The following is a 14,030-nucleotide window of genomic DNA, read 5'->3' as shown; positions in this document are numbered from 1 at the left end:
ATTTTCCAATTAAACTTACGCAATATGTAATATTTATTATTTATATTTACATACGTTACTTACTATACGCAGGAACTGTGTATCGAGTTAGATTATAAAAAATGATAAAAACAAGTATAATCTTCTAAATACGTATAGTCCTGGTGATAGCCCTGTGGCGTTACAGAACCTGGAAGCGCCACCATGATACGCTGGTGCTTTTTTAAGTGTTACGTGATTTGCTGTTTTACCTAGGTACATATGTAAATATGTAATTGATCAAATGTAATTGATCAAATCAAAACGTTTATTCATTTGTTTTGCGTTGCGATATACAGTTCCTACGGAACTGACGTAATCCACCGATCAATTTAAGTTGGATCAATCGTATGGCGCCACGTTACAAAAATAATATTAAACATTTTTAATGTGCATCAGTCTTATATAGCTTGTAAGATGTAAAATTATTATTTATAATTAATTTATAGACAATCAGGCGAGACAAATGTTATCAAAAAATAGATTTTTGTAGGAATATTAAAGTTTCTAGTGTTAAGGTAACACTAATTATCAGTAATCTTTTAGCTTATCATGCTGACGAACGATTTTAAATTAGCATTTGCTTTCGCTTTACACGTGTACAGTTTTTAATAACATAAATAATATGTAAGTTATGTTCAATCTGTTTAATACATCAGAAAATATCAGTGATTAAAATTAAGGACACGACAAATTATATAATTTTATTAATTTCACTTGGATTAGTTGTTGTTTTTCAAACATCATAAAATCATTACTATATAGGAGTGATAGATTATAGTTGTTAAAAATATTTCCATATACATTTATGAATAAGAAAATAATAAAAATGTTCATTTCATGCTTAAGACAGTAGAAGTACAAAACAGTAGTGAAAGGAATAAGCTCGACAGAGGCCATATATACGTTCAGGCGCTAAAGAGGTACAAGCTAGGTTCAATTGTTAACAAAATAGAGGTTTACTCGAACCATACGAAGAATCGTATTATACGTGTACGATGGTAGATGTAGAAGCGAAACATAGTCTTCATAGTGGCATTTTTCATCCTGTCCTACGACAATGGCAATCACCAAACGTGGAGATTACAGTTAACAATCTTATGTATCCAATTTTCATCTCGTAAGTGAAATTCATAATCTACCGCTTTTATCATTCTTTATGAATACACGTGTAAGTACATATGCTCACGTAAATCTAAATCTGTAATGGAATATACTTACGTTCGCATTTAAAAGTGATAATATTTGCGAGGGAGAGAATTCCGATTAATTCATTCTTTTAAAGTAATATTTGCACGTTACGTAAGAATATAAAATAAGTATAAAAGTGACATATCAATCGTAAAGAACAGAAAAATCTCAGTTTTATTAAATGTTCGTGGATATAAGTAAAGTATATTTCATGTTCGGTTGAAAATTTATAAATCTTTTTGTCTATATAATAAATGACATATATTCTTGCAGCGATGAACAGAATGCTAAAGATGCTATTAGTAGTATGCCAGGTGTTTATAGATATGGCATTAACCACTTACGGAAGATGTTGCAACCTTTGGTTTCAAAGGGATTGCAATCGATACTATTATTTGGAGTGTCTAAACACTTGAAAAAGGTAAAGTCTCGCCAAAAGATGTTTAATAATAAATTGATTGAAAAATTTTAACCTTCAATAGGATCATATCGGAAGTAACGCAGATAGCATACAGAATCCCATTATCGTAGCTGTACCATTGATAAGACAGTGGTTTCCAAATTTGTTAATAGCATGCGACGTGTGTTTGTGCCCCTATACCATTCATGGACATTGTGGAATTTTAAACAAGGATGGAACTATAAATAATAAAGCTAGCATCGAACGAATTTCGGAAGTTGCACTCGCCTATGCAAAAGCTGGTAAGGTTCCTTTCTTTTGAAGCAGGTACAAACTAATACCATACATTATATAGAAATTTGTTTTATAAAGGAGCTCAAATTGTTGCACCATCTGATATGATGGATGGAAGAGTAGGTGCGATTAAGAGAAAGTTAGCAATGGCAGGGCTAACAAACAAAGTTGCCGTTCTATCTTATGCAGTGAAATTTGCTTCTGGATTCTATGGACCATTCAGAGATGCCTCACAGTCTGCACCTAAGTTTGGAGATAGAAAATGTTACCAATTACCTCCAGGAAGTAATGGATTAGCAGCTAGAGCAGCTGTTGGTATTACTTTTGTCACTCTTTAAACTATTATACATACAAATATGTACCTGAATAAAAGATACGTTATTTTCTTTAGGCCAGAGATGTGTCCGAGGGTGCTGACATGCTTATGGTGAAACCAGGTCTGCCTTACTTGGATGTTGTCAGACACACTAAGGATGCACATCCAGAGTATCCGATGTTTGTGTATCAGGTCTCGGGGGAGTATGCCATGCTTTATCATGGTGCACAAAATGGTGCAATTAATTTAGAAAATGTGTTGAAAGAGGTTCTTTTATCAATGAGGAGAGCAGGAGCTGATTGTATCATAACATATTTTGCACCATTAATTTTAGATATGTTGCAACCAACAAGTAAATATTAGTATCATAATAAACTATATCAGAAAATAAAACGTTTGAACGAAAACATATAAAGAAAGAATAAAAGAAAATAATTGATTAATTAAAGTAAGAGATAAATTCTGTTACATTTCACCAATGTTACTTCGGATGCATTAAAGTCGATAATTGTTTGCCTTTTTAGGATACAGATAATACTTTAATCAAGTAATTAAGGAAGATGATTATTTTATTATCGATCAATATTTTTAATGTATGTACGCAAACGACTTTTGAAAAAGAATTTAATAAATATATATTACATAGAATAACATATGTTTTTGGGTATTTTATGTAGAAAAATCTAGTTGCGAACAGTGTGTAATAAGAAATGAATAAAAAGAAAACTAATAATTAATATTTTGTGTAAAAAGTAAAAGGAAATCTTTTGACGCGTGCGAGATAAAACGTCGATAATTGTAAGTAGACGAAATCATTTTCACGTGTTACATGACTCTCTCTTAACGTGGTTCCTCCAATGGCAAAGTTACTCGAAATTTCCAGAAGTACAGTACCGTTGTGACGTGGGCCTATCAGTAACAGCCAACTGTATATAGCTCAACCAATCGACGCGTGGCTTTCTTTTGGTACGGATAGCTTTCGACCAATCACCGTAGGCCACGACGAGTTCACCTTGTTAATATCCCGGTACTGAGATCGTTCTGTAGTCAGTCATTCCTGGTTATTCCTGTTGTTCGTTGAGTCTGTGGCAAGAATAATCAAGTTACTTTACATAGAACGAGGTGTACAGTATTATAATTGTTGATCTAGTAAGTATAAAACACATAATTAAGAGTTATTTCATTAAATCAATATTGCTAAGTCCAGAGAGAGTTATTACACTCGAAGCTTCACTAGACGGACTCGAATAGAACGCTAAAGAGTATTTCATTGTCTGCCACGTATCGCTTTAAAATTATAATTCATCTTCTCCGCGCTCTATTTCAAGTCGACTATTTCTTTTTAAATTTTTCTTGAACATTTTGCATGCAATTTTTACGTTACACGTATCTTTTATTACAATCTGAATGAATGTGCTTTAGCCGCTTTGTATCGTGCGATATGTGACGGAATATGTTTGCCGAAATTAAAGATATAAACGAAATTTAATTTGCATTGTCGTTTTTATTGGTACATTTGACGAATAATAATGCTGCTCTTCTATGCTGTTCAAATTTTTACGTAGCATTTTCACGAACTTTATGCGCTAATTTTTGTTACTTTGTACGTCAATACTAGAATTTTCCATGTATCAGGAATTCATAACGTTCGTAATATTTCTGAACGATAAGGCACACATGCTCGGTACTAAGTTTAAATTCTATTAGTTAATCGGTATAAACATTTTAAATCTAAATTTGAAGGATTACGTATTTATTTTACAGGATAATATACGAAGAAACATGAGGGGGGCTAAAGCTCTACTTTTGTTAGGTTTAGTAACTTTTGCCTTCACAAAGGAAGATAAACAGAAAGAAGATATCGGTACCGTTATTGGAATTGACTTAGGCACAACATATTCTTGGTAATTACATAAAATTGACATGTAACAAACGCAAATGCGTGTATTAAAATAAAGAATAGTTCTAAAAATATTTCATTCTTTACAGTGTTGGGGTTTATAAAAATGGAAGAGCAGAAATTATTGCAAATGACCAAGGAAACAGAATTACACCTTCCTATGTGGCGTTTACTGCCGATGGTGAACGTTTGATTGGAGATGCAGCAAAGAATCAGTTGACCACAAATCCAGAGAACACCGTTTTCGATGCTAAACGTTTAATTGGCAGAGAGTGGTCGGATCCTAATGTGCAACGTGATATCAAGTTCTTCCCATTTAAAGTGATAGAAAAGAATAGTAAACCACACATAAGAATGGTGATTAACGGCGAAGAAAAAGTGTTCGCCCCTGAAGAAATTTCTGCTATGGTGCTGGGTAAAATGAAGGAAACAGCGGAAGCGTATTTAGGCAAGAAAGTTACTCATGCCGTTGTCACTGTACCAGCCTACTTCAATGATGCACAGAGACAAGTTAGTATAAAATTTACAATGTTATAAGATACATCATAGTTGAATTTAAGAATACTTATTAATTTATTGAACATTTGTGTTTAGGCTACTAAAGATGCTGGCACTATTTCTGGACTTGTTGTTATGAGAATTATCAATGAACCTACAGCTGCTGCGATTGCCTATGGTTTGGATAAGAAAGATGGAGAGAAGAACGTGTTGGTCTTTGATTTAGGTGGTGGTACTTTTGATGTCAGTTTACTCACCATTGACAACGGTGTATTCGAAGTTGTCGCGACAAGTGGTGATACTCATTTGGGTGGTGAGGACTTCGATCAACGCGTAATGGATCATTTCATCAAGTTGTACAAGAAGAAGAAAGGAAAGGATATTCGGAAGGATAGCAGAGCTTTACAAAAATTGCGTCGGGAAGTTGAGAAAGCCAAGAGAGCACTTAGCGTTAGCCATCAAGTATGTGTTATAAAGTCGTCAGTAATTGCTGATCTAGAAAATGATTCAACGTTTTAATTATATATTTTTGATTGCTTATAGGTGAGGATCGAAATTGAATCTTTCTTCGAAGGTGAAGACTTCTCCGAAACTCTGACCCGTGCGAAATTCGAGGAATTGAACATGGATCTTTTCCGTAGTACTTTGAAACCTGTACAAAAAGTTTTAGAAGATTCTGACATGAGTAAAAAGGATATAGACGAAATTGTACTGGTCGGAGGTTCTACTAGGATTCCGAAAGTGCAGCAATTGGTTAAGGAATTCTTTGGCGGTCAAGAACCATCTCGGGGTATTAATCCTGATGAAGCAGTTGCGTATGGTGCTGCTGTACAAGCAGGTGTACTTTCTGGAGAGCAAGATACAGATGCTATTGTCCTTCTAGACGTCAATCCACTTACCATGGGTATCGAAACTGTTGGAGGCGTGATGACTAAACTTATTCCAAGGTAAGAAAATGTCTCGTTACTTGGTCGGTACACATTAATATATTAGAATCTATTGCTGCTACTCTCACGTACGCATCTTCTTTAGGAACACTGTAATTCCTACCAAGAAATCGCAAATCTTCTCCACTGCGTCAGACAACCAGCATACAGTAACTATTCAAGTATACGAGGGTGAACGTCCGATGACGAAAGATAATCATCTTCTTGGTAAATTCGATCTTACTGGCATCCCGCCAGCACCTCGAGGAATACCACAAATTGAAGTTACCTTCGAAATTGATGCTAATGGTATTCTTCAAGTATCCGCCGAGGATAAAGGAACTGGGAATCGCGAGAAGATTGTCATTACTAATGATCAGAACCGACTTACTCCCGATGACATAGAGAGAATGATAAAGGACGCTGAAAAGTTCGCGGATGACGACAAGAAATTGAAGGAACGAGTAGAGGCGCGAAATGAATTGGAATCGTATGCTTACTCTTTGAAGAATCAATTGTCCGATAAGGAGAAGCTCGGGTCGAAAGTTACCGATTCCGACAAAGCTAAAATGGAGGAAGCTATCGAAGAAAAGATCAAATGGTTAGAAGAGAATCCGGACACGGATCCAGAAGAATATAAGAAACAAAAGAAAGAGCTTACCGATATCGTTCAACCCATTATTGCCAAATTGTATCAGGGTGCAGGCGGTGGAGTTCCCCCGACCGGCGGGGAGGACGAAGATCTGAAGGACGAGCTTTAACTAAGAAAAAACCAGTACTTGCATTCGTCCTAATTTAGACTGAATTAAGACAGTCTCTGATGCAAATGCTGCAGAGATTAACACGTCGTTGATACGTCGAGTATAAAAAGACTGATCGACGTACGTTCGTTATTCATTAAGTTGCATCTGAATTAAACGATACAGGACCGCGGGTATCGCTCCGTGTATTACTCTGTAGTGTATTCGTCATATAAACATAACAATCATCTTGATCTTCTACGATAGCAAAAGAACGTACATCTATTGAAGGGGATTTTATTACTGGGAGTAGGCTTGTCGCTAATTTCCAGATAAAATTCTAGCGCGTTAATTTATTTTAATTATTTTGTATGTTCCATTATATGTAATCGAATAAGCAGTTGTATAATTCGCGTTACAGATTTTGCAGTGCGTATGCGAATTTAGAATGAATGTGCGAGCGTGTATGACCTGCGCCTATTACTGCCTGTAAAGAAACTATATCGTACTATGTACAATATAGCTGTTCTGTGTGAAAGAATGTAATATGTATCAGTATCACGAAAATAAACATTTTTTCAGTAAATCATAGAAGCGGCCGTATTTAATTATGAAACCATCGTCCTCGAGTTATAAAAGAATATAACACACATTTGAAAGACGAACATCTGAAGTGGATTTGGAATAAATTTTATTTGAATATGTAGCTTGATTTCATAACAAAAACAGGTGAAAATTTATATAGGCAGGATTCACTGTCTATCGTATCTATTTTATCGAAAATATTAACAGCCGTAATAATAGTAATATAACATACGTTTCCGTATAACTTTCCGATATTATCTTTTTGCTTGAAGCAATCCAGTCACTAAATATATTTTTCATATCGTACAGATCACTTAGGTATAAAAATAACGTCAAAATTCCATAACAATCATTTTCTATAGTGGTACCTTCTGCAGTGAATTTTATGTGACTTTTCTTATTTTTTTATCGTAAAGCAGGTTTCGATTTTATAATTTATAAGAGTAATCACGTTGGAAACAGGATTAAAAAGTAATAATACTATTCTCAAACAAAACGAACGCAATCATACAAAATAAAAGACGGCATATCTCTCTCGTATAACTGATTAGCGTAAAAACATACCATCGTACACATTCGCATTTTTTTCTCCTATTTTCTGAATGCAATAGATATTATCGAAACGAATAATAAATAGCCGACATCTATATATATATATATTAAAAATATAGAACGAATGTCTACTTTCCTTGTTTAGAGTACATTTGTTTCTTTTTTTTTCCATAGAAAAGTAAGGCCGAAAAGTAGGCATCTTGTATGAGTCACAAATTAGATATTCAATTTTCGTAAGCACAATTAGTGCAACGCCATCGTAAATCCATTGATAGATTTAGAATATAAACGAGACATTTTCTTATCTTTCCATACGTAATAAGTTAACATCTGTTTGGCATTGCTTGAAAACGGTTTGTAATAACGATAGGCTGATTGAGCACTTTTCATTGCGGATTACCGAAGGCTAATGCACTAAAAATGCGATTACAATAATTATTTCTCTTTAATTTCATTAATCCTAAGGAACATGTTCTCGTCACACATACGCGTACTCGAGACTCGGATAAACATTATACACTGATCGTGTAAAATATTTATACGAATATACGTTCGTAAAAGAAGCGACTTGTGCTTCCTGATGAAAATTAAACGTCTGAGACCAAGGGATATAAAAAGATTGTTTTCTATAAGGAAGCTAATTTTGTTTGTCTGTTTCTTTGAATAAGAAACATGAAACGCAATCAGAATAACGTGATACTTTGTATACACTGTCTATCTGACTTGCATTACTATGTACCATGTGTTGTTTTCCTTTTCTTTTTTTCTTTCTTACGGTAAATATTTTTCTTCCCTTTTAACTAGAATGAACACATTTAACATATTGTTTTTCGTATTTTAAAGTTAGATAGAACAGCACTACCCGATGTTCGTGGGTTTTAAAAGCGTGCAAGATTACACGTTTCTTTCAGCTGGCATTTGCTGTTCTTACATTAATCGTACAGTTTTTTTTCTTTTTTCTTTTTTTTTTTCTTTTTAACATTTGGACGTATTCTTACAGACAATGGACATGCCTTGTTTATACAACACGATCGAAGAGAAATCCTCTCTCTTTCTCTCTCTCTCTCTCTCTCTCTCTCTCTCTCTACCCTTGCGCGATTTCTATACAAATAAACAATCTGAATATCTTGAATATATCGTTTGTAAAATAGTTGAAAGTATCGTAGACCTGACTATACAATGAAGACGGTGGCAGTTGTAAAATGACAGTGATAACAGAATTTAAAATGATCGGAAAATTTGAACATCTCTCTCTTCGATCGTTAGGTAAGAGCATGTATATTAAACTACATTAGGTGATATCAGTGAATACACTCAAGCTACAAATATAGATGTAGCATACGTTTGCACTACTCTTTATGAGTAACTTAGATTTTAACTAGATGCGCGACTACTAAATTGTTTTTTTGTATATTTTCTTTTGTAATGTGTTTTTCACCAAAAAAATCCACTTATAAGCGCATTGTAAAACTGATCTAAAAATACTATCATTTTCGATAACTTATAATTGGTAGAACTTCCTAGAAGACTCGTCGCGCAACTAAAATTAAAAAATGATAAGAGTAAATAATATAACTATAATTTCTATAACTACAAACACGATTCCACTCAAGTTTTCTTCCGTTTCTGCACAAGAAAAGTTAAAAATGTTACTAGACTTTAGTTTCATACGCGCTAAAATTAGTAATTATACAGATCGATTCATGAATTACCGAGCAGGCTGCAAAGAACACGTGAATATTTAAGCACTTAATTTAAATGTTTGTCAGACCTGAGAATTTTCATCCACGCTGTACTTTTTAGCGACGTTTCTTAAAGAACAAACGTTTACTTCTCACTTTGGGAACCAAAGAAGTTCGCTAGAGTAATTCAGGGATCGAAATAGAATTATTTAGAGGTATCTCTGGATACTGTCGTATTTTCTTGTTTCCTCTATTTTTTTTTTTTTTTTAACAAAAACTTGATGTGCTAATAGGTATAGATACTAATCAACAAATGAAAACGACACATGGCACGCCTCTGGTTACATTTACTTATCTTTTCACCTAGTTTGAACAATAACAATGTACTTTGTATCACAGTATTATATTAGTAGTGTATTTAGTATTTGTCGTATTTACTTTGGATATGGCAAATATGAAATATAACAGTAAAATTATACTAATGTAAGCCTACATTCTTTGGGGCTAAATGCATATCACAGTGGGAAATTTTTCAACATTCTATTTTTTTTCCTTTTAAGATCTTATTCGAGTTTCCAGAGGCGCACCGGTCTTTGAAATGTACCATTCTAAAAATCACATTACACCTATGTATCGTATGAAAGTTATTACAGAAAGCTTCAGCGCCAACCAGTGAAAATAAGCAGGCAATATTAAAGTAAAAGTATTTTTTACCGTTAGTTAAAAATGCACCTTAAGTTACTTCTAGATACTCGTTTCGTATCTAATATGCAGTCTTATCCTAATTATTTTCTTTTTTTTTTTTAGCTGCGCAACTAATTTTATCAAGTGGAAAACGATAAATTAGTAAACGTGTATCTGAACGATATCTCTAAACGATGTAAAGTGGTCCATGGCGTCTGAAACTTTTTCATTTATCTAATCAACTGGCTGATCACAGATGTATCACATTCATTTACTCGCTTAATTATTGATTAATTTATCAGTTTATCATTCGTTCAAACAAATATTTACAAAATTCATTGGACCACTCTTTACGGGTAAATAAAATTACTATAAAAGGTTACACAGCTCGTCTTAAATGTTAGAAACATGCAGTAAATATGTTAATGTGTTAGTATTAATATGAGATAATTATAATGTCGTGAGTTAGTAATGAATAATAACAACGATAATATTAATTAGTAATAGTAATAAGTGCCGAATCATTTGTTTAAAGAAACATAAATTTCTTAGGAGTATGCTTTCAAACTAAATTGTTTAATGGTAAGCAATGGTAATATCAACTTTAACTAATTTTTTCGGCACAGTTTAAAAAATTCTTTCTTTTCTTCCAAATACTTAAATATTTTAATTCAATAATAGATAGCAAAATATATAATTTCACAGGCTGTATGTTGATGATTTTTTCTTTTTCTGTCTTTTTTTATTTCTAATTATTTCTAATTACTTTAAATAAAGTATTCTTTATCTCTCTCTCTCTCTCTCTCTCTCTCTCTCTCTCTCTCTTTTTATAGAAATTCTACTATTGCATGCTCCAACTACTGTACAAGTATCAGACTAGCAGTATTTATAAATTATTGGCAACTATTTTCTTCATTAATCTTATTGTAATGATTTCTAAGTGTTTTGAAATTATTCTTAATTGACGATCTCATAAAAATTACTTAAAACCCACCTGCTTAAAAGTCGAGTTCAATGTTAGTTTTAAAAGCATAATAATTGTTTAGCTAGTACTGCTTGCCAATGTAGTAATTGCTATGCACGCGGTAATTAAAACAGGGACTTTGCGAAAGCCTGTATAACTACAGGAACGCTAGCATCAAACCCATTAATTGTTAAAATGCTTTTATCACTCTTTTCCTTGCGATATGTTGACGAAGAGCACACAGCACAATTTATTAATCTGAAAATTAATAAAATAGATAAGTAATATGAAATGTTAATTCTTTTTACCTATAAAGTAATTGAAGAAAACTAACTTTGTATTTGGAAGTTTGAGTTTTGTTTTGTATGCCTGAAGTGCTTCTTCAGATGTATCAGATTTTTCAAATATTTGATCCACAACATTAATAAATATATCGTATTTGTTGTTTTGATGAGCGGCCCATGACATCGGTTTACCTACATTTACATTTCCAACAGGCATTTGTTGCAATCTCCTCATAGCTTGTCCAAAAGAAGCTGTTTTATCAATGTTCACTGTATGAATACCAATGTTTTTAAACGTTGCGACGGTGACATTCTTCTCACTGCGAAGAAGTGCAAGTGCAATCATACACCCTGCTTCTGCACCATTCACATTACCGCTACGCCATGTATGAGTTTCTAACATTACTTTGTTCATGTTAATTGTTATCATGTAACGTAATCCAGTTGGTTGAATGTGCTAGATAAAACATATTGTTATAATAAATGAATATTTTTTTAATATTATTTATACTTACAAGAAAGGAAAGATTCAACATTTTATAGAGAGCATCAATGATTTTTGTATTTGGCTTAGATGGAGATGGTAATGGTCTTTCAAATTGTTCCCTGATTTTCCTTTTCTCAAATGTTAGTGCCCTTTACGAAATTATGTATTAAACAATGTCAATGTACTATTTTTAATGAAATACACTGAGAACTATTGATAAGATTGATACTTACTTTCCCGAATTTTCATAATCTCTTATTGTAACTAATACTAGAGCTGGATGAACCTTGTCTTGAGCTATATTTTCTTCATTAGTAATTTGATCTATTATTTTCGAAACTGTTGGTGAGTTTGGCTTTAATAAATCAAGATTGTGAATCCTTTGTAGATTGGTCAAAAGCATAACTGAGTCCATCGATGATATTAATGCGTTCCAAACCTAAATATTATTCACGACTATGTATATATACACAAAATATTTTGAAAATTCTTATTTGCTGGTTGTACCTCTTTAGATTTTAATAAGTGTCCAGGTACATGATCTATTGTTAATTTGTACATTTCTAAAAGACCTGCTGCACGAACTTCATCTGTACAATGTTTAAAATCTTCGACATGTTCAATATATTCTAGGATTTCTGTAAGTGTGGAATCTTCTGCATATGACTTTTTCATTTCTTCCAAACCGCGTACCACATATTTAAGGACCATTTCTCCTCCTATTCAACAGCATATTGTTTAATCAACATTATGATTACTTATACAATGATTACATTTCAATCAGATAAGTACCAGGATTATTGGGTACAGGATGAGACAATTTTATGATATCTTTATGCTTCCAACCATATCTGCTTTTGTACCTTGTAACACACTTTGCTAATTCCATTGGTGTTTTTGATAAATACCAATTATTTACAGCTTTTCTCAAGCCTTGGCCCCACCCATGCTTTGAACTGCCAGTTGTGTCAAGTTCTTTTTGTTTACTTATTTGAGAAGCAAATTTTATAAATAAAATAAAATGCTGGGGAGATACACAAATTTTGTTCAGGGTTGCATATGCTGCATGACGTAAACTTTCACTTTTTGTTTGCCTACAGCAAACCGCAAGAGCATAAACCAACGTTTCTGGATTTGGGACAAGATTACTTTCAAATGCCTAGAAAAGAAGTATATTATCTTAAACCGTTGAAACGGATCCTTTGTGCACAATTGTTACAATTTGTAGCAAAAGATTTTACCTTTGTAATAATCTGAATTGGTAACAATTGTTTCTCTGTATTTTCAGCTAACTCTTCGATAGACGGAACATTTTTAGCCAGAAAATAATTGTGCACAAACCAGTTTCCAGGTTGATAATCGGGATACTCTTTCCCAACATAAAGAAACTGCGACAATCGTACCTCAGGATCGTTTGGATCCAAATCCACTGCCATTTCTCAATGTACAATACTACAAAGGTTTTTACAAAATATATTTAATGCTTCCTAATGTATAAAAATGCATTCGCGTATTTAGTTATATAATAATAGTTCGCTAACAAAATATTAAAAAATACGCGCAATTAGCACTTATCAGTGATGCTATATTTCAAGTATTAATATTCAATCCACTTTGATAGGAATCTTAAAATACGCATGTAACATTCTTCGAAGTAATATAGCGCACACAATTTTAATTTATTTGGCCATGTTCCTGTAAATATTCCTGAACGTACACGTTTCTTAAATCTCGATCAAATTCTTGGAATCTTTTACGAAAAAAATAGAATTCGAAATTCCCATGCACGTAGAATGTAATAAGGGAATAGTAACAGGTATCACTGGATGACCTGATAAGGTAACAAGAAAATGCGGGATATGCCGATATAATGGTACATGGCTTGGTTCCATAAATCGTACAGATACAATGTTTACACGGTCGCAAGGTACTTTATTAATCGGTACAATTGCCATTACGTATATTCGATCCTTATTACCTTGCGTTAACCGAATGAGTAACTACTCGAAACACAACCATACAGAACGACGTTTTCTGACGTACAAAAATGTACTGTGTCGATGGAAGAAGTTATGCGGCCCGAGTAAATCTTGCGTCAAGTACTAAATATGAAAGCTCATTGACCCCTAGAAAATTAAATGTTTTAACAAAATACTACTTTAAAGTGAAATGAAAGAAAGGCGTTACTTTTTCAACGACCTTCTTTGCTAATCGCTCTCGGTCTTTTCATTGCAATCTTACGCATCATTTATTATTTTCAAGCGATTTTTTTTTTTACCGCAATCAGCATATTACATGGAGCAATAGTGATTATTCGCTGCATGCGCACGCATTTAACGTTTTAGTTACCAGAGTTTTTAAACTTATAATTCTATAAAAACAAGGGAAGAAATTGTTTTACCTTTCGTTCGTGAGCTTTGAATATTCTCACCTTTTTTAATTACTTAAATTAACATCATGCGATAATAAAGTAGCGTTTTTATTGTAGCTATACGCTGTTGATTGCAAT

At 33.2% G+C, this 14,030-nt stretch overlaps 3 protein-coding genes across 5 annotated transcripts; 2 read left to right on the top strand and 1 right to left on the bottom strand.

The window, feature by feature from the left end:
- Nucleotides 1-628: 628 nt before the first annotated feature.
- On the top strand, nucleotides 629-2,667 carry Pbgs (Porphobilinogen synthase). Its single transcript, XM_076899357.1, has 6 exons — nucleotides 629-645; nucleotides 868-1,138; nucleotides 1,483-1,630; nucleotides 1,692-1,911; nucleotides 1,982-2,214; nucleotides 2,295-2,667. Exons 2-6 carry the CDS (start codon nucleotides 1,017-1,019, stop codon nucleotides 2,580-2,582), a joined length of 1,011 nt encoding a protein of 336 aa, XP_076755472.1. The 5' UTR covers nucleotides 629-645; nucleotides 868-1,016; the 3' UTR covers nucleotides 2,583-2,667.
- A 568-nt stretch (nucleotides 2,668-3,235) lies between these two features.
- On the top strand, nucleotides 3,236-6,877 carry Hsc70-3 (heat shock protein 70 cognate 3). Of its 2 annotated transcripts, none has more exons than XM_076899923.1 (6): nucleotides 3,236-3,372; nucleotides 3,984-4,123; nucleotides 4,209-4,629; nucleotides 4,714-5,079; nucleotides 5,161-5,564; nucleotides 5,650-6,877. In XM_076899923.1, exons 2-6 carry the CDS (start codon nucleotides 4,002-4,004, stop codon nucleotides 6,302-6,304), a joined length of 1,968 nt encoding a protein of 655 aa, XP_076756038.1. In that variant the 5' UTR covers nucleotides 3,236-3,372; nucleotides 3,984-4,001; the 3' UTR covers nucleotides 6,305-6,877. The 2 variants fall into 2 exon arrangements, with proteins under 2 accessions (XP_076756038.1, XP_076756039.1); XM_076899924.1 differs by having other exon boundaries at nucleotides 3,353-3,368.
- Nucleotides 6,878-10,588: 3,711 nt separating this feature from the next.
- LOC143426054 (RNA-binding protein RO60) lies at nucleotides 10,589-13,790 on the bottom strand. 2 transcript variants are annotated; one of them, XM_076899175.1, is made up of 9 exons: nucleotides 13,721-13,790; nucleotides 13,500-13,647; nucleotides 12,763-12,973; nucleotides 12,314-12,680; nucleotides 12,029-12,240; nucleotides 11,755-11,960; nucleotides 11,550-11,670; nucleotides 11,085-11,491; nucleotides 10,589-11,008 (listed from the first exon to the last, which is right to left on the bottom strand). In XM_076899175.1, exons 3-9 carry the CDS (start codon nucleotides 12,955-12,957, stop codon nucleotides 10,876-10,878), a joined length of 1,641 nt encoding a protein of 546 aa, XP_076755290.1. In that variant the 5' UTR covers nucleotides 12,958-12,973; nucleotides 13,500-13,647; nucleotides 13,721-13,790; the 3' UTR covers nucleotides 10,589-10,875. The 2 variants fall into 2 exon arrangements, with proteins under 2 accessions (XP_076755290.1, XP_076755289.1); XM_076899174.1 differs by lacking the exon at nucleotides 13,721-13,790 and having other exon boundaries at nucleotides 13,500-13,678.
- Nucleotides 13,791-14,030: the final 240 nt, after the last annotated feature.

This window comes from Xylocopa sonorina, chromosome 8 (assembly GCF_050948175.1).
Source record: "Xylocopa sonorina isolate GNS202 chromosome 8, iyXylSono1_principal, whole genome shotgun sequence".
Classification (NCBI taxonomy): domain Eukaryota; kingdom Metazoa; phylum Arthropoda; class Insecta; order Hymenoptera; family Apidae; genus Xylocopa; species Xylocopa sonorina.
Note: the sequence above shows the minus strand (reverse complement) of the source record. Positions and strands in the feature narration are given on the sequence as shown.